General features: G+C 31.6%; 2 protein-coding genes across 2 annotated transcripts; both read right to left on the bottom strand.

The window, feature by feature from the left end:
* Positions 1-239: 239 nt before the first annotated feature.
* Positions 240-4,215, bottom strand: LOC105128639 (dnaJ homolog subfamily B member 1-like). The gene is made up of 2 exons (XM_011030400.1): positions 3,517-4,215; positions 240-1,208 (listed from the first exon to the last, which is right to left on the bottom strand). Exons 1-2 carry the CDS (start codon positions 4,092-4,094, stop codon positions 764-766), a joined length of 1,023 nt encoding a protein of 340 aa, XP_011028702.1. The 5' UTR covers positions 4,095-4,215; the 3' UTR covers positions 240-763.
* Positions 4,216-8,359: 4,144 nt separating this feature from the next.
* On the bottom strand, positions 8,360-12,336 carry LOC105128638 (dnaJ homolog subfamily B member 1-like). The gene is made up of 2 exons (XM_011030399.1): positions 11,637-12,336; positions 8,360-9,328 (listed from the first exon to the last, which is right to left on the bottom strand). Exons 1-2 carry the CDS (start codon positions 12,212-12,214, stop codon positions 8,884-8,886), a joined length of 1,023 nt encoding a protein of 340 aa, XP_011028701.1. The 5' UTR covers positions 12,215-12,336; the 3' UTR covers positions 8,360-8,883.
* Positions 12,337-18,916: the final 6,580 nt, after the last annotated feature.

Here is an 18,916-nt window from a genome sequence, read left to right as displayed (position 1 = left end):
AAACAAGTAAAGATGGCAAACCCTGCCTTGAAACCAATCCTTCAATCTGTATCAAGGAGAAAACTGCACAGGCAACATCCACCAACAGCATCCCAATAACGATAAGGTGTCAAACATTTTCAACATCACCAGCAATGGCAACCTCTTGGCGTACACCCCAGGGACCAGCCAATTGTTGACGGATGGTGAACTGGACTTTTAGGCCAAGGAAATAAGCATAAGCATACAAAGTTATGCCATATCAAATCTTCAGTGGTTTCTATTATAAACAGTCCCACGATGAGGAGAAAATGAAACAATGAATTAAATCCATGTATTTAGGAATCAAGATAATAACAGGCATTTCCTTGGCATCTTGAGCAATAAATGAAATCCATGTTTCTCAATGTAAAAAATAAAGAAAATGATCAATTTGCTCCACGATGCTCAAACCCATGCACCATGCTTCCAAGTACATAGCATCCAAACATGCAAGCTAAAAATGCTAGGCAAACATCAGATGCCAGGAAGGATTTTTATTGCCCTCCTATTTCTTTTGGTTAGATGGTGCATAGCCCCACTATCAAATACATCCCTCTTCCCACATGACTTCTCCAAGACTAGACACAATAAACCCTCAACTTCCCATCCAACCAAATAAATTTCCTAAGATTCACAATCTACGATAGCGTGCCAGAGCTGCATGCTATATATTCATCCAACAATAACTGCAGTAATTACTAGTTTTAATACACTCCAGTTCAACAGCTAAAGCAAGGAGCCATCATGAAACTCCTCCCAAAACCCTTCTCAGCTCGAATTTTTGTTCTGAAGTAAGCCTTGATGGGTACCTGACATCAATCTTGACTCTCAAATTTCCCTTCTTCCCAGGTTCTTTAGAGATTGGCATTCCTTCATTTGGGACAACCACTTCAACACCGGGTTTGACAATATCTGTCAGTGGAAGCACGATATTCCTTCCATCTAGGGTAGTCAGGTCGAAGGTTTTGCCTGTGAGAGCCTCCAGCAGTGTAATCTCCTGTTTGATGACCAGATCATTACCATCCCTCACATAAGTAGCATGAGGTTTTTCATCTACCACAAAAACAATATCTGCAGGGATAATGCCAGGCTCTTGGTTGCCCTTCTCAGGAAATGTGATTTTTGTACCCTTCTTCCAACCAGGTTTTATCTCAATGGTCAATATCTCTTCAAGAGTCCGAACCTTACTGCAATAGAAATGTTCATATATCAAATCAATTAATGGAGAAAGGGAAGGAAGGCATGCACTCAAAGTCAAGTCAACGTCAATCTTGATTTTTAAAAAATTTCAGTGCAAAGAATTATTCACATCTCAAGTAAAAAAAAAAAAGAAAAAGAAAAACGGTGAACATGCTGGTCCAAAGTCAGCTTCCAAAAAGCAAGTGATCATTGATATGGAAGGCAACCATTTTTCTTGTTATTTCATATCTAAACAAAGCAAATTTTTTAATAATCTGTGTGCAACGCACAGGTTGATCAGAAAATATCTCCAAATTTGACCAGTAACTAATAACATAGACTAGGGAAGGGGAAACTCTTGACCCGACAATGTTCATAATCTCAATAGGTGGCCAAAACAAGAAGACAGAAAACATGGCCTAAAGTCAAGAAGCCTTACAGTTTCAGGGGAGAAAAAAAAAGAGAAATAAAGTACAAAAGACCAAGAAACAAACCCCCTTTTTTGTTTTAGTCTGTCATGATGGCTACAGAGAACACATTTATTTTCTAGGCACAAAGTTTCACCACTTACAGAAGTTTTTACACTACTAAATTTGCTCCATTTCATCCTCCAAACCTGGAAGCCATGGGAACAAAATTTCATCTTTCTTTTTTCTAAATTCCTTTCATTTGTCATTTTAAACAAAGGAAAATTAGTTTGAACAGTGAATGGAGCCATCCAGAAAAATAATTTCAAGTATAAGAAATGACAAAGAATACTTCCCTTCTTGAAAAAATAGTAACAGTTAGCTGCACTAACATCCCCAAAACATGTAAATGACTAAGATTTTAGGATTCAGCTACTATCTAAACGTCCCACTATAAAGGGAATAGAAAATGACCAACATCCTAAAATATAGAAAAATAGTTCCACATAGCTAACTTCTTCCCTTTCTCTTAACCTCACAGGCATATGTAGTCTTCACACTTTAGTAGATCGTGCTGTTTGTACCTATAAGTGGAACACTTCCATCTAGTTTTCAGTTGTAGAGTTTCAAGCCTGCTCTATAACATAAGAAACTGAAGGGTGAAGAATGTACAAGTAGCAAAATCATGTCCACAAAATTTCCCAAAATAAACTTCACCACGTAAATCTATAGCTGCAAAATACTTGATCACAGCCCTAAACAGATGCTTTGCAATATATTTATTTAAAAACTTTTCCATAAGATATGAGTAACAATATAGAAACTAATGAAGCACGTGGAGGGAGGTGCTTCTTGCCATGACTCGTCAAAGAACAAATATCTTATGAGCTTGAATTGCAAGTTGCTTAACTTCTATAATGCTAGTAGAAAATGGTGAACTTTAGCGCTGTATAATGGGACTCACACCTATTCCATCAAGGGCACATAACAACCAGAACCTAGAATCTGCATAACGCACATTTGCTTTCCATTGCAAACATCAGAAAAGGTTCATATCCAAGAGCCATAGCCAGCAGAAACTCGTAGTTCCAAATGAAGATAGCATAATCAATAGCAAATAAAGAGTGTCACAGGAGGCAACACAGTGGACTACCTTATTGCCATGATTGTCATCCCTCAATGTGCTTCTTACACTGTACTGAGAACTTTGATATGGTTATCACAAATATACTGTCACCACAAATTAACTTTGCACCTCTCTATCATTACAAGACCGGAGACAATCTTCTCACTGTCAACAATCACGAATAAATCCAAGCAAGGAAGATGGATTCCGATCATATCTACTAATCTTCAAAAAAATCATCACTCCATCTACTATGATAGCACCATTCCATGCCGGCATCAAATTAAATGATGATTTCGTACATTAACAACAAAATATTTTAACCACGAGAACCTTACTGCAGGAAACCAAGCAATCGATAACATGATTATTTGAAGGTTTCTTGCAACCAATAAAAAGAAGTAGATTGTTCCTTGCAAAATCCGATGATTCCTCAAGTTGCCTTTACACCAGTAACAGAATTATTCAAGAGACAGAATATATGAAACTAGTTCAGGGCTGACCCCTGCTTTAGTTTGAGTATACCGTAAGCCACATCAGGCAAGACCTACAGTCTAAAGAAACATGTTTTAGGATTGAAATGCCAAGAGACCGAACCGACCGACAAGTGTTCTTGTATAATTCAAAATGGAAATGTACATCATTCCAACTATGGTAAACACCATCATCATCATAGAGCAAAAGAATATGTCTAAGAGCTCTTGCTTCCCATTTTCATGAAAAAAGTACCGAAAATAAATTAAATTAAAGAAAAATCAATCAATAAAACAAAACAAAACATACCCAGTACCATCAAAAATGTTCCTGCAAATTTTCATCTTCTTCTTAGCACCTTTATAAAGCTCCTCCAAACTACAAGGCAGCAAATTCTCAATCGCATTCGCCTTTTTCATGTCTCCTCCATTACCAAAGTAGCTGCTGCTGCTGCTGCTGCTGCTATTATTAGTATTATTCCTAAAATGCCCTCTACTATAATTCCCTCTCTCATTCCCACCACCACCACTCTCCGATCCAAACAACTCCTCATAAATATCATCCGCATCCCTGGGCTTGAACCTGAACGACGGATTGGGATGCTGCCTCTGAAAATAATGCCTGGACGTCGAAGGAGACGGCGGCGGACACTGCCCTGATTTCAACCCCTCTTCACCATACAAATCGTAGATCTGCCGCTTCTGGGGATCACTGAGGACATCGTAGGCTTCGGAGATTTGTTTAAATTTAGCCTCGGCTTCGGTTCTTCTAGCTGTAGGGTTCTTGTCAGGATGCCAAATCATCGCTAAACGTTTATATGATTTCCTCAGATCATCCTCGCTTGCATTTCTGTTCACTTTCAGTATGTTATAGTAATCCACGCCCATCCCTGTCTCCGCTCTCCTGCTTTCTTCTTCTTCTTCTTCTTCTTCTTCTGTTTCTTTATGTAGGTTTTGGAAGGGGGTCAGCCGCTGATGGAGAAGAGGGCTTCACGACCGTCGGATAATATACGTCTATCTTGATGCGAATCTGACGGTTATGGTTTGACTGAAAGAAAGGAGACCATGTCATGTGGGGTCCTCACCTCCCCTTCGTTTTTCTATTTGTGGCAAACCTTGGCCGAGCTGTGGGATGACAGCCCACGGCCCAATCTCACAATCACAACATTACTTAACACCATTGTAAATCCTTGACGCCCCAACGGTTAAAGTTTTATTTTTCTTTATCTAATTCCAAAGCTATCGTTCTTTCTATGATTAAAATTAATTAAAATTTAGTAATTATAAAATTAAACCTTACCTTATTTCCTCTAACCAAACAAGGATGGGGTTCATAACCTTCATTTCCCATCACTCGTGTCCAAACAACAAAATGTTATGATTTATTTTTATAATTTAATAAATTTTAGTGATTATAACATTTGACCTTACCTTATTTACAAAGGTAAATAAATTTTGGTGTGATGGACAAAGACAAATCTTTTATGAAGTGATTTGGTGTATATTTCGTCAATACAAAAATCATAATTTTTTTTTATCTAAAACTATTTTTAATTTTTGATGCATTAAAAAATAGGATAATCTTGTACAATACTTTTTTTTTATAAATTTTGGTTTGACAAAGGCTTTTATTATATGAAATTATGAAAAGTGTTGAGAGTATAACTATGATTATTTTAAAAATATTATTTTTTTTGGAAATATATTAAAATAATATATATTTTTTAATTTTTATAAAATTATTTTGATATTAGTACATAAAAAAAATACAAGAATATTAAAAAATATAAGTAAAAAAAATTTAATCGATTTTTTTCATTACCATCTAATTTATTCTTTATTTTTAATTTCCCCATCATTCTTTTAATTATTATTTTTTATTTCAAATCTTTTTTTTATTATTTTTTTAATTTTATTCTTCAATATTTTATTTATTAGGGATTGGACTTCATGGTTTTTTTATTTATGGTTGTTTTAGTCTAATGACTCTAGTCATGAGTTTGAGAAGTTAACGCATGTCAAAAACTTTCTTTGACTTTTTATTTTATTTTATTATACGATTTTTTTTTTAAAGATTGGCTTTGTGGTTTTCTTCAATTTATTTTTTATCGAGTTATTCCAATCTCATGACCTGAGCCATAGATTTCATAGGATAACTCAGGTTGACTTGCCATTTATTACTCACGTTACATGTCAATCACACTATATTAGATTAACTCGGGCTTGTTCTTTATGTTTCTTTTTTATATCCAGTTTCAAACTTTTAAAGTTTTTTTCCTAGTTATTGTATTTTTTTAAAAAAAAAAATTGTACATTTACTATCATTACTTATTATTTTTATCATCTAATTAAAATAAAACTAACTTATTAAACTAGATCAGGTCTAGAATCTAAGTCATTTGTTTTTTTTATTTATTTAAAACACACTTGCAACTTCTAGACTAACGTTGCTCTTTTCTTATATTTTAATTCTAATTTTGGTTTTCATTTTAATTGATATCTTTTTTTAATGTCTTTTTTTTTAAATAATTATTTATGTTTCAATTAATATCACTCTTTTAATATTTTTATTTTACTTATTTAGCTTTGTTTGAACAAAGGTTTTTATTTAAAAAAATATTATTTTATATGTATTTAATTTTAAAAAATATTATTCTAATTCATCTATGATTTTTTTATGTTTTATATATATGAACTTTATTTTTAAAAATAAATAATATTTATTTTAAAATAATATTTCTAATATATACAGTCTTTCATATTATTTTTATTATTTTTTATTCAATCAATTTCATATGTATATCCGTTTCTATTATTGTTTGATCGAGTAAAAAAATTTAATAAATAAACTCATCAAATATAATCGAGAAAATGATTTATATTGCAAAATCAAATATCTTAATTTATATTTGTCTTTTGATTTTTTTAATTTTATTTTTAGTCATAGATAGTTCTTGATTTATTTAAATAGATAAATCCTTAAGTTTTTAAATTTATATTAAATATTATTTTATAAAAAAACACCAGAAATAACCTACATATCAATTTTTTATTAAAAAATATTTAACTTGTGGTGAATTACAAGTAAAATAACTAATATACAATATAGTAAAAGGGCTTAATGCCCCTCTTATTGTTCACTTAAACTTAAAGCATTACGGATTGGAGCAGTATAATGGTAGCTCAGCTCTTGCCACAAAGAGTTGCAAGGATAGCGAGGGAGAGGTGGGGTTGTTTTTTCCCTAGGATGCATTTGACATTGATTAAATGGTTGGGGAGAAAATAATCACTTCAAATTTTGATTGGAGTAGTGTAACAGTAGCTCAGCTCTTGCCACAAAGAGTTGCAAGGATAACAAGGGATGGGTGAGGTTGTTTTTTTCACTAGGATGCATTTGATATTAAATGGATGATTGGAGAGAAAATAATCACTTCAAAATTTTTAACGGTGAAAGTGCTTGTCTCCTTTCACTGCATCTGAATTCGAGTTTTGGCGTGCACGTCTGTCATCCCCGTGGTGCCTTACATACCTACTAGGTTTGCAGGGTATTCAGTGGGCCGTGAGAATTAGTTATGATGCTCGTAAACTGACCCAGACACCCCACATAAATAAAAAAAAAAAGTGTGAGTAAACATCCCATCCATCTAAATAAATTGCTTTTATTAGCGGTGTTTCTTCCTGGTTTAGTTCATCTTTACTTATAAACATAGCTAAATCAAAAATTTATAAAAAAACAAAAAAAAAATCAAAATTAGTTTAAATTAATCAAGTTTAATTTAGTTTTATTTTGGTCAATTTATATTAAAAACAAGAAACTATATTATTTTTTGTTGTTTTTCTAGATTTTATAATGAGTTTGGTTTGTTTTTTTCAGTTTGGTTTATTTTTCCGGTTTGATTTGATTTTTTAATTTGGGTTTGTTTTTTTCAGTTTGGTTTATTTTTTTAATTTAAGGCTTACGAAATCAAAACTGAAAAGAACCAAATATTTTTTAAAATATTCAAAGTGTTTTTTTCATGGTTTGATTTTCTTGATTTTTTTGCTCATTTCTAATATTTATGATTTTATTTAGTAGTGTGATAACATTTAAAATATTTTTCATTCAAAATATATTAAATTATTTTTTTTAAAAAATTTATTTTTAATATTTACATATTAAAATAATTTAAAAATATATTTTTATATAAAAAAATTCAAGTTTTTTAAAACATCATTTAAAAAACAAACTAAGATGATAGCATAACAACCCAACCCGTGGCATGAACGAAAGATTGTGATTAAAGCCCGTGTCACGCTTGAGCCTCATGACACCTCATGTTCACTGATATATTTCCATTTAAACAGAATCCTTGATTTGACTTGTATTTTGCAGCATCATTTAATCATTCACATCTGTTCCTATTTATGCATGTAATCAGTCAAAACCCTGCACTGAAATGGCCACGTTCAAGTTCACGCACAGCCCCTCTTGTTCTTTAGCGTTTTGCTGTCGGCACGTACAAACTCCGAAGCCCAGATCCAAAAAGAAAGGCCTCGCCCGCATACGTTTCCCCTGGGACCACACTGGAATAAAACAATTTATCAAAAAAGTTTAAAGTAAAAGTATATTTGAAAAAATTGAATTTTTTTATTTTAAATTAATATATTGTTGATATTTTAAATTATTAATTTTTTTTAAAAAAATACTTTAAAAATCAACTGTTATTATATTCACAATACAAACACCCTCAAGAAAAAGAAAAGGACAAGAGAATATTCACCGCACAAACACCCACAAGAAAAAGAAAAAGACGAGAAAAAGGACGTAGCAATAACCATAGAATTTACCTCCGGTACGAGCGAGAAGGACAACTGGACCTGAGGCATTGCGGTCTTTCAGCAGGGCTGGTTTTCCAGGCCCAAAACAGAAAACTCAAACAAGTAAAGATGGCAAACCCTGCCTTGAAACCAATCCTTCAATCTGTATCAAGGAGAAAACTGCACAGGCAACATCCACCAACAGCATCCCAATAACGATAAGGTGTCAAACATTTTCAACATCACCAGCAATGGCAACCTCTTGGCGTACACCCCAGGGACCAGCCAATTGTTGACGGATGGTGAACTGGACTTTTAGGCCAAGGAAATAAGCATAAGCATACAAAGTTATGCCATATCAAATCTTCAGTGGTTTCTATTATAAACAGTCCCACGATGAGGAGAAAATGAAACAATGAATTAAATCCATGTATTTAGGAATCAAGATAATAACAGGCATTTCCTTGGCATCTTGAGCAATAAATGAAATCCATGTTTCTCAATGTAAAAAATAAAGAAAATGATCAATTTGCTCCACGATGCTCAAACCCATGCACCATGCTTCCAAGTACATAGCATCCAAACATGCAAGCTAAAAATGCTAGGCAAACATCAGATGCCAGGAAGGATTTTTATTGCCCTCCTATTTCTTTTGGTTAGATGGTGCATAGCCCCACTATCAAATACATCCCTCTTCCCACATGACTTCTCCAAGACTAGACACAATAAACCCTCAACTTCCCATCCAACCAAATAAATTTCCTAAGATTCACAATCTACGATAGCGTGCCAGAGCTGCATGCTATATATTCATCCAACAATAACTGCAGTAATTACTAGTTTTAATACACTCCAGTTCAACAGCTAAAGCAAGGAGCCATCATGAAACTCCTCCCAAAACCCTTCTCAGCTCGAATTTTTGTTCTGAAGTAAGCCTTGATGGGTACCTGACATCAATCTTGACTCTCAAATTTCCCTTCTTCCCAGGTTCTTTAGAGATTGGCATTCCTTCATTTGGGACAACCACTTCAACACCGGGTTTGACAATATCTGTCAGTGGAAGCACGATATTCCTTCCATCTAGGGTAGTCAGGTCGAAGGTTTTGCCTGTGAGAGCCTCCAGCAGTGTAATCTCCTGTTTGATGACCAGATCATTACCATCCCTCACATAAGTAGCATGAGGTTTTTCATCTACCACAAAAACAATATCTGCAGGGATAATGCCAGGCTCTTGGTTGCCCTTCTCAGGAAATGTGATTTTTGTACCCTTCTTCCAACCAGGTTTTATCTCAATGGTCAATATCTCTTCAAGAGTCCGAACCTTACTGCAATAGAAATGTTCATATATCAAATCAATTAATGGAGAAAGGGAAGGAAGGCATGCACTCAAAGTCAAGTCAACGTCAATCTTGATTTTTAAAAAATTTCAGTGCAAAGAATTATTCACATCTCAAGTAAAAAAAAAAAAGAAAAAGAAAAACGGTGAACATGCTGGTCCAAAGTCAGCTTCCAAAAAGCAAGTGATCATTGATATGGAAGGCAACCATTTTTCTTGTTATTTCATATCTAAACAAAGCAAATTTTTTAATAATCTGTGTGCAACGCACAGGTTGATCAGAAAATATCTCCAAATTTGACCAGTAACTAATAACATAGACTAGGGAAGGGGAAACTCTTGACCCGACAATGTTCATAATCTCAATAGGTGGCCAAAACAAGAAGACAGAAAACATGGCCTAAAGTCAAGAAGCCTTACAGTTTCAGGGGAGAAAAAAAAAGAGAAATAAAGTACAAAAGACCAAGAAACAAACCCCCTTTTTTGTTTTAGTCTGTCATGATGGCTACAGAGAACACATTTATTTTCTAGGCACAAAGTTTCACCACTTACAGAAGTTTTTACACTACTAAATTTGCTCCATTTCATCCTCCAAACCTGGAAGCCATGGGAACAAAATTTCATCTTTCTTTTTTCTAAATTCCTTTCATTTGTCATTTTAAACAAAGGAAAATTAGTTTGAACAGTGAATGGAGCCATCCAGAAAAATAATTTCAAGTATAAGAAATGACAAAGAATACTTCCCTTCTTGAAAAAATAGTAACAGTTAGCTGCACTAACATCCCCAAAACATGTAAATGACTAAGATTTTAGGATTCAGCTACTATCTAAACGTCCCACTATAAAGGGAATAGAAAATGACCAACATCCTAAAATATAGAAAAATAGTTCCACATAGCTAACTTCTTCCCTTTCTCTTAACCTCACAGGCATATGTAGTCTTCACACTTTAGTAGATCGTGCTGTTTGTACCTATAAGTGGAACACTTCCATCTAGTTTTCAGTTGTAGAGTTTCAAGCCTGCTCTATAACATAAGAAACTGAAGGGTGAAGAATGTACAAGTAGCAAAATCATGTCCACAAAATTTCCCAAAATAAACTTCACCACGTAAATCTATAGCTGCAAAATACTTGATCACAGCCCTAAACAGATGCTTTGCAATATATTTATTTAAAAACTTTTCCATAAGATATGAGTAACAATATAGAAACTAATGAAGCACGTGGAGGGAGGTGCTTCTTGCCATGACTCGTCAAAGAACAAATATCTTATGAGCTTGAATTGCAAGTTGCTTAACTTCTATAATGCTAGTAGAAAATGGTGAACTTTAGCGCTGTATAATGGGACTCACACCTATTCCATCAAGGGCACATAACAACCAGAACCTAGAATCTGCATAACGCACATTTGCTTTCCATTGCAAACATCAGAAAAGGTTCATATCCAAGAGCCATAGCCAGCAGAAACTCGTAGTTCCAAATGAAGATAGCATAATCAATAGCAAATAAAGAGTGTCACAGGAGGCAACACAGTGGACTACCTTATTGCCATGATTGTCATCCCTCAATGTGCTTCTTACACTGTACTGAGAACTTTGATATGGTTATCACAAATATACTGTCACCACAAATTAACTTTGCACCTCTCTATCATTACAAGACCGGAGACAATCTTCTCACTGTCAACAATCACGAATAAATCCAAGCAAGGAAGATGGATTCCGATCATATCTACTAATCTTCAAAAAAATCATCACTCCATCTACTATGATAGCACCATTCCATGCCGGCATCAAATTAAATGATGATTTCGTACATTAACAACAAAATATTTTAACCACGAGAACCTTACTGCAGGAAACCAAGCAATCGATAACATGATTATTTGAAGGTTTCTTGCAACCAATAAAAAGAAGTAGATTGTTCCTTGCAAAATCCGATGATTCCTCAAGTTGCCTTTACACCAGTAACAGAATTATTCAAGAGACAGAATATATGAAACTAGTTCAGGGCTGACCCCTGCTTTAGTTTGAGTATACCGTAAGCCACATCAGGCAAGACCTACAGTCTAAAGAAACATGTTTTAGGATTGAAATGCCAAGAGACCGAACCGACCGACAAGTGTTCTTGTATAATTCAAAATGGAAATGTACATCATTCCAACTATGGTAAACACCATCATCATCATAGAGCAAAAGAATATGTCTAAGAGCTCTTGCTTCCCATTTTCATGAAAAAAGTACCGAAAATAAATTAAATTAAAGAAAAATCAATCAATAAAACAAAACAAAACATACCCAGTACCATCAAAAATGTTCCTGCAAATTTTCATCTTCTTCTTAGCACCTTTATAAAGCTCCTCCAAACTACAAGGCAGCAAATTCTCAATCGCATTCGCCTTTTTCATGTCTCCTCCATTACCAAAGTAGCTGCTGCTGCTGCTGCTGCTGCTATTATTAGTATTATTCCTAAAATGCCCTCTACTATAATTCCCTCTCTCATTCCCACCACCACCACTCTCCGATCCAAACAACTCCTCATAAATATCATCCGCATCCCTGGGCTTGAACCTGAACGACGGATTGGGATGCTGCCTCTGAAAATAATGCCTGGACGTCGAAGGAGACGGCGGCGGACACTGCCCTGATTTCAACCCCTCTTCACCATACAAATCGTAGATCTGCCGCTTCTGGGGATCACTGAGGACATCGTAGGCTTCGGAGATTTGTTTAAATTTAGCCTCGGCTTCGGTTCTTCTAGCTGTAGGGTTCTTGTCAGGATGCCAAATCATCGCTAAACGTTTATATGATTTCCTCAGATCATCCTCGCTTGCATTTCTGTTCACTTTCAGTATGTTATAGTAATCCACGCCCATCCCTGTCTCCGCTCTCCTGCTTTCTTCTTCTTCTTCTTCTTCTTCTTCTGTTTCTTTATGTAGGTTTTGGAAGGGGGTCAGCCGCTGATGGAGAAGAGGGCTTCACGACCGTCGGATAATATACGTCTATCTTGATGCGAATCTGACGGTTATGGTTTGACTGAAAGAAAGGAGACCATGTCATGTGGGGTCCTCACCTGCCCTTCGTTTTTCTATTTGTGGCAAACCTTGGCCGAGCTGTGGGATGACAGCCCACGGCCCAATCTCACAATCACAACATTACTTAACACCATTGTAAATCCTTGACGCCCCAACGGTTAAAGTTTTATTTTTCTTTATCTAATTCCAAAGCTATCGTTCTTTCTATGATTAAAATTAATTAAAATTTAGTAATTATAAAATTAAACCTTACCTTATTTCCTCTAACCAAACAAGGATGGGGTTCATAACCTTCATTTCCCATCACTCGTGTCCAAACAACAAAATGTTATGATTTATTTTTATAATTTAATAAATTTTAGTGATTATAACATTTGACCTTACCTTATTTACAAAGGTAAATAAATTTTGGTGTGATGGACAAAGACAAATCTTTTATGAAGTGATTTGGTGTATATTTCGTCAATACAAAAATCATAATTTTTTTTTATCTAAAACTATTTTTAATTTTTGATGCATTAAAAAATAGGATAATCTTGTACAATACTTTTTTTTTATAAATTTTGGTTTGACAAAGGCTTTTATTATATGAAATTATGAAAAGTGTTGAGAGTATAACTATGATTATTTTAAAAATATTATTTTTTTTGGAAATATATTAAAATAATATATATTTTTTAATTTTTATAAAATTATTTTGATATTAGTACATAAAAAAAATACAAGAATATTAAAAAATATAAGTAAAAAAAATTTAATCGATTTTTTTCATTACCATCTAATTTATTCTTTATTTTTAATTTCCTCATCATTCTTTTAATTATTATTTTTTATTTCAAATCTTTTTTTTTTATTTTTTTATTTTTATTCTTCAATATTTTATTTATTAGGGATTGGACTTCATGGTTTTTCTATTTATGGTTGTTTTAGTCTAATGACTCTAGTCATGAGTTTGAGAAGTTAACGCATGTCAAAAACTTTCTTTGACTTTTTATTTTATTTTATTATACGATTTTTTTTTTAAAGATTGGCTTTGTGGTTTTCTTCAATTTATTTTTTATCGAGTTATTCCAATCTCATGACCTGAGCCATAGATTTCATAGGATAACTCAGGTTGACTTGCCATTTATTACTCACGTTACATGTCAATCACACTATATTAGATTAACTCGGGCTTGTTCTTTATGTTTCTTTTTTATATCCAGTTTCAAACTTTTAAAGTTTTTTTCCTAGTTATTGTATTTTTTTAAAAAAAAAAATTGTACATTTACTATCATTACTTATTATTTTTATCATCTAATTAAAATAAAACTAACTTATTAAACTAGATCAGGTCTAGAATCTAAGTCATTTGTTTTTTTTATTTATTTAAAACACACTTGCAACTTCTAGACTAACGTTGCTCTTTTCTTATATTTTAATTCTAATTTTGGTTTTCATTTTAATTGATATCTTTTTTTAATGTCTTTTTTTTTAAATAATTATTTATGTTTCAATTAATATCACTCTTTTAATATTTTTATTTTACTTATTTAGCTTTGTTTGAACAAAGGTTTTTATTTAAAAAAATATTATTTTATATGTATTTAATTTTAAAAAATATTATTCTAATTCATCTATGATTTTTTTATGTTTTATATATATGAACTTTCTTTTTAAAAATAAATAATATTTATTTTAAAATAATATTTCTAATATATACAGTCTTTCATATTATTTTTATTATTTTTTATTCAATCAATTTCATATGTATATCCGTTTCTATTATTGTTTGATCGAGTAAAAAAATTTAATAAATAAACTCATCAAATATAATCGAGAAAATGATTTATATTGCAAAATCAAATATCTTAATTTATATTTGTCTTTTGATTTTTTTAATTTTATTTTTAGTCATAGATAGTTCTTGATTTATTTAAATAGATAAATCCTTAAGTTTTTAAATTTATATTAAATATTATTTTATAAAAAAACACTAGAAATAACCTACATATCAATTTTTTATTAAAAAATATTTAACTTGTGGTGAATTACAAGTAAAATAACTAATATACAATATAGTAAAAGGGCTTAATGCCCCTCTTATTGTTCACTTAAACTTAAAGCATTACCGATTGGAGCAGTATAATGGTAGCTCAGCTCTTGCCACAAAGAGTTGCAAGGATAGCGAGGGAGAGGTGGGGTTGTTTTTTCCCTGGGATGCATTTGACATTGATTAAATGGTTGGGGAGAAAATAATCACTTCAAATTTTGATTGGAGTAGTGTAACAGTAGCTCAGCTCTGGCCACAAAGAGTTGTAAGGATAACAAGGGATGGGTGAGGTTGTTTTTTCACTAGGATGCATTTAATATTAAATGGATGATTGGAGAGAAAATAATCACTTCAAAATTTGGTGGGGATACCTTGGGTGTCAGCTAGGTTCATGCCCCAGTAAGGACACCTTGCAATTAGGAAGACCTGCCCTTGCACTGAGTTAGGCTATGCACCACATGGCACTAGGGCATTGGCTTGCCCTTACCTTGCCCTTGCGTGAATCAAGCCTGTTATCCCACATGGAGACACCTAGCACTTAGGTTGCCTCGACAAGATGTATAGCCAGACTCGCTCGCTATATAGGGAGACTTGGCACTTGGGCTGCCTTGCTTGTGTGCTGGGTCAGACTAGACGGGGCACTGGGGTTAGGAATAAAAATATTTTTTAGTATTAATACTTTCAATGATAATAAGAATAATAATATTTGTATAATAAATAATAATATTTTTGATATTAATACTTTGAACTAAAATGAAAATAAATATTATTACTTTCAATTATAGTAAAAATACAAATATTTGTAATGCAAATAATAATATTTTTGATATTAATGCTTTGAATTATAATAGAAATAGTAATATTTATAACACAAATAATAGTATTTTTAATATTAACACCTTCAATTATAATAAAAATGATAAAATTTATGGCACAAATAATAACAATAATAATAATTTCTAATTTTATCTTTCAAATCAACTATATAGTTTTTCTTTAGTGGTAATAAGTAATAACATGTTGGCTCTAGATGCGCCCAACCCCATGTTAGGTCTGGATGTGATCGCACCCAATCACATGTTGGATCTGGACGCGTCTTCGCTCAATTCCATATTGAGCCGGTCGTAATTGTGGCCAACCTCATGTTAGGTCCGGAGGCTTCTGTGTCCAACCCCATGACGGACTTGGACGTGTCCACGCCCACCCAACCTTATGTTAGACACTACTATGTCCACCTCCATGTTGGAATATTATTATTTGTGTTATAAATATTATTATTTTTATTATAATATAAAAATATTATTATTTGTGTTATAATCATCATTGGAATTTTTAATATAATTATTTATGTTATAAATATAATTATTTTTATTATAATTAATAGTATGAATATTAAAAATATTATCATTTGTGTTATAAATATTATTATTTTTATTATAATTAATATTATTAATAAAATAATTAATAAATTTAAAAAAAATTATTAATAATATTAAAAAAATTATTTTTTATATTATAAATTTGTACAATATTTTTTATAAAAATAAAAAGTAAACCTGCGATACACTGCGATATCCAACTAGTCATGAGTCCATTTGTTTGTGTGGTTGCTTCTGTGTTTGAAGCAACCATATGATTACATAAAAAACTCAATTTATTTTTGGTGAGACTTACTATAATTCAGGTTTGAAACATGATTTTGCCAAAGCAGCTCCAAACTGCTTTTCTCCATACAATGTTTTAATGAACAATACAATTCACTTGTACTGTTCACGAATAAATTACACTGTCCACTTAATAAACAGTGCAATTCACTTATACTGTTTCATATGAATAGTTTTGTTTTTGTTTTTTCAGTGTGTTTATTTTTTTAACAATTTTTTTAAAAAAAACTAGTTTAGAGTGAATTAAATTTACTTGCACTGTGATGTGAATAATATTTCTTTTTCTCAAAAAACTAGTGTAGAGTGAATTAAATTCACTCGCACTATAATATCAATTTTATATTTGATAATATTTTATCTAATTTTATCACATGGTCAAAAAATTATGAAAACTATAGTTCTTATTGGATAAATTTTGTACGTAATGGAATTATAGATAGTTTAATGGAATAATAAAAAATATTTTATATAAAGTATTATTTATTTCATGATGTAATAGTAATAATTAATTCTACAATATTTAAATTTAAAACCATCAACATATATATATATATCTTATTTTATTATCTCAATTTAAAAAGCATTTTTAACCAAATAAATTAAACTATTTTTTGTTCAACTTAAATTTTAACCACAGTTTTAACCAAACATATATAAATATCATAACAACCTTAATTAAAAATACTTTTTATAAAACAACTTTTTTCAAACCATAAACACAAAAGCTACCACAATACCAAACACACTCGAATCCCGAGAATCAAATTATATCATTATCTCGTGCTACATTCTAGGAGAAATTAATTTTTTTAATATAAAAAATATATTTGATATTGTTAATATTTTTTTTCTAATGAGAAAAAAAATCATGTGAGGATTAACATAATATAATCTTGTTGACTTTACAGGTCTAAAAACAACCCATACAACCTGTAAAAATATAGTTCGACTAAAAAAATCAAGAAGACACATCTTTTTCTAATATTAAGATAACATCATATTAGATTGACTTATATCAACCCAGGTTAACATGTCAAATCCACGATTCGGATTATGAAATTATGACAACTTAATAGAAATCAAATCAAAATAAAATATGAAACTTACTTCTCAATTAATCCAATATTGAAAGATGAAATTGAAAAAATAAATAAATTAAAAAAGATCTAAAAAAACCCAAGTTAACATCTGAAACTCACGATCTGAGTCATAAGACTAAGATAACCTCATGAAAAGTAAATCAAAATAAATTATGAATTCAAATCCTTAATTTGAAGGATAAAATTAAAAAAAAATAATTTAAAATAAGAACATAAAAATAACCTGAATTAATCTGCCAAACACATGGCCTAAGTCATTAAACCGAAATAACTTTATAGAAAAAAAATATTGATTTAACCTAGGTTAACTTGTCAAATCCTCAACTTTGATCATGAAATTGAAATAACTCAATAGAGAGCAAATCAAAATAAATTATGAAACTCAATTCTTAATTGTCATTGTTGTATCTAATATTGAATGATGAAATTTGTCAAAAATTTAATTAATAAAATGACACAAAAATGAGTCAAGTCAACCCAGGTTAACGTGGTAAGCACAATCATTGGATCATGAAATTAAAATAACCTAATAAAAAACAAATAAAAACAAATCATAAAGTCTAATTCTCAATCAAACACAATATTAAATGATGAATTTGGGGAAAAAAGTTAATTAAAAAACTGAGTCAATGGGGTTAACCCGTCATATTCGCGATCTTGGTCATAAGACAAGAACATCCCAATAAAAATAAAATTCATTGTTGAAGAATCAGTGATCTAGATCATGAAATTGAGAAAACCTCTTTATAAAGAAAAAAAACTAGATTTAACTGGGTTAAAATGCCAAAACTCGCAACTTTGATCGTGAGACCAAGATATTCCTATAGAAAGCAAATTAAAATAAATTATAAAACTCAATTCCTAACCAATTCAGTATTGAATAGTGAAATTGAGAAAAAAAAATCAATTAAAAAAACGCAAAAAACAACTTAAAATCAATTAAAAAAACACAAAAAACAACTCGAGTCAATTTGGGTTAACCTGTTAAATACTATTCTCAGGTCATAAGACCAAAATAACTTATTAAAAAGTAAACAAAACAAATTATAAAATATAATTTTCAACCAACCTAATATTAAAAAATAAAATTTTTTAAAAAAGTTAATTAATAAAAAAACTTTAATTAATTAAGTTAAATAGCTAAATTTATAATTCGTATCATTGCAACATGACAATTTAATTTTTAAAAAATCTAATATTAAAAAATAAAAATAAAATAAAAAATAAAAAAATAAAGATCTATTTAAATAAATATACAGTGATAAACTAAAATCCCGATTTTAGTTTATGGTTAATAGTTCCGTATCTAGAACCGTTGAAATCTTCAAAACGGGACGCGTCATCAATTCGTGGACATTCATGCCACTAGACCCCAGTTTGTGCCTGTCGTGTTAAGACTTTTGGTTAATTACGGGAAAAAAAATTAATTTGTCAATATAATAAATTTGGATCGGTTGGTTGGACACTGCAACAAGTAAGTAGCTGCAAGACTTTCTAACAAGCAAACCTCTACGTAATGACAAGCGAGTTATTTTCACATTCCCAATCAAGCTAGATGTCTTCGTCGCTGATATTCAGAGACAAACTTCAGGTGGTAGCGTAATATACAATGGTAACTCCATCCTGGCGATCTCAAGACTAAAAAACACACTCGAGACATAAGCCCAAAGTGGCGAAATTACCATTGCAAACTCGAAGGGATTTTCTGCAGTGTCAAGAAAACACAGGAAGGGGGGGGGGCGGGGTC

This window comes from Populus euphratica, unplaced genomic scaffold, assembly GCF_000495115.2.
Source record: "Populus euphratica unplaced genomic scaffold, PopEup_1.0 scaffold111.1, whole genome shotgun sequence".
In the NCBI taxonomy this organism is placed as follows: Eukaryota; Viridiplantae; Streptophyta; class Magnoliopsida; order Malpighiales; family Salicaceae; genus Populus; species Populus euphratica.
The sequence above is the reverse complement of the archived record's forward strand: the minus strand, read 5'-3'. Positions and strand labels throughout refer to the sequence as shown.

What these genes read in the sequence shown, in the direction of transcription:
- LOC105128639 (XM_011030400.1), bottom strand. Translation starts at nt 4,094, where the DNA reads ATGGGCGTGGATTACTATAACATACTGAAAGTGAACAGAAATGCAAGC. An exon ending in AACATTTTTGATGGTACTGG is followed by an intron (nt 1,209 to 3,516) that starts GTATGTTTTGTT and finishes TTTCTATTGCAG; the next exon opens with TAAGGTTCGGACTCTTGAAG.
- LOC105128638 (XM_011030399.1), bottom strand. Translation starts at nt 12,214, where the DNA reads ATGGGCGTGGATTACTATAACATACTGAAAGTGAACAGAAATGCAAGC. An exon ending in AACATTTTTGATGGTACTGG is followed by an intron (nt 9,329 to 11,636) that starts GTATGTTTTGTT and finishes TTTCTATTGCAG; the next exon opens with TAAGGTTCGGACTCTTGAAG.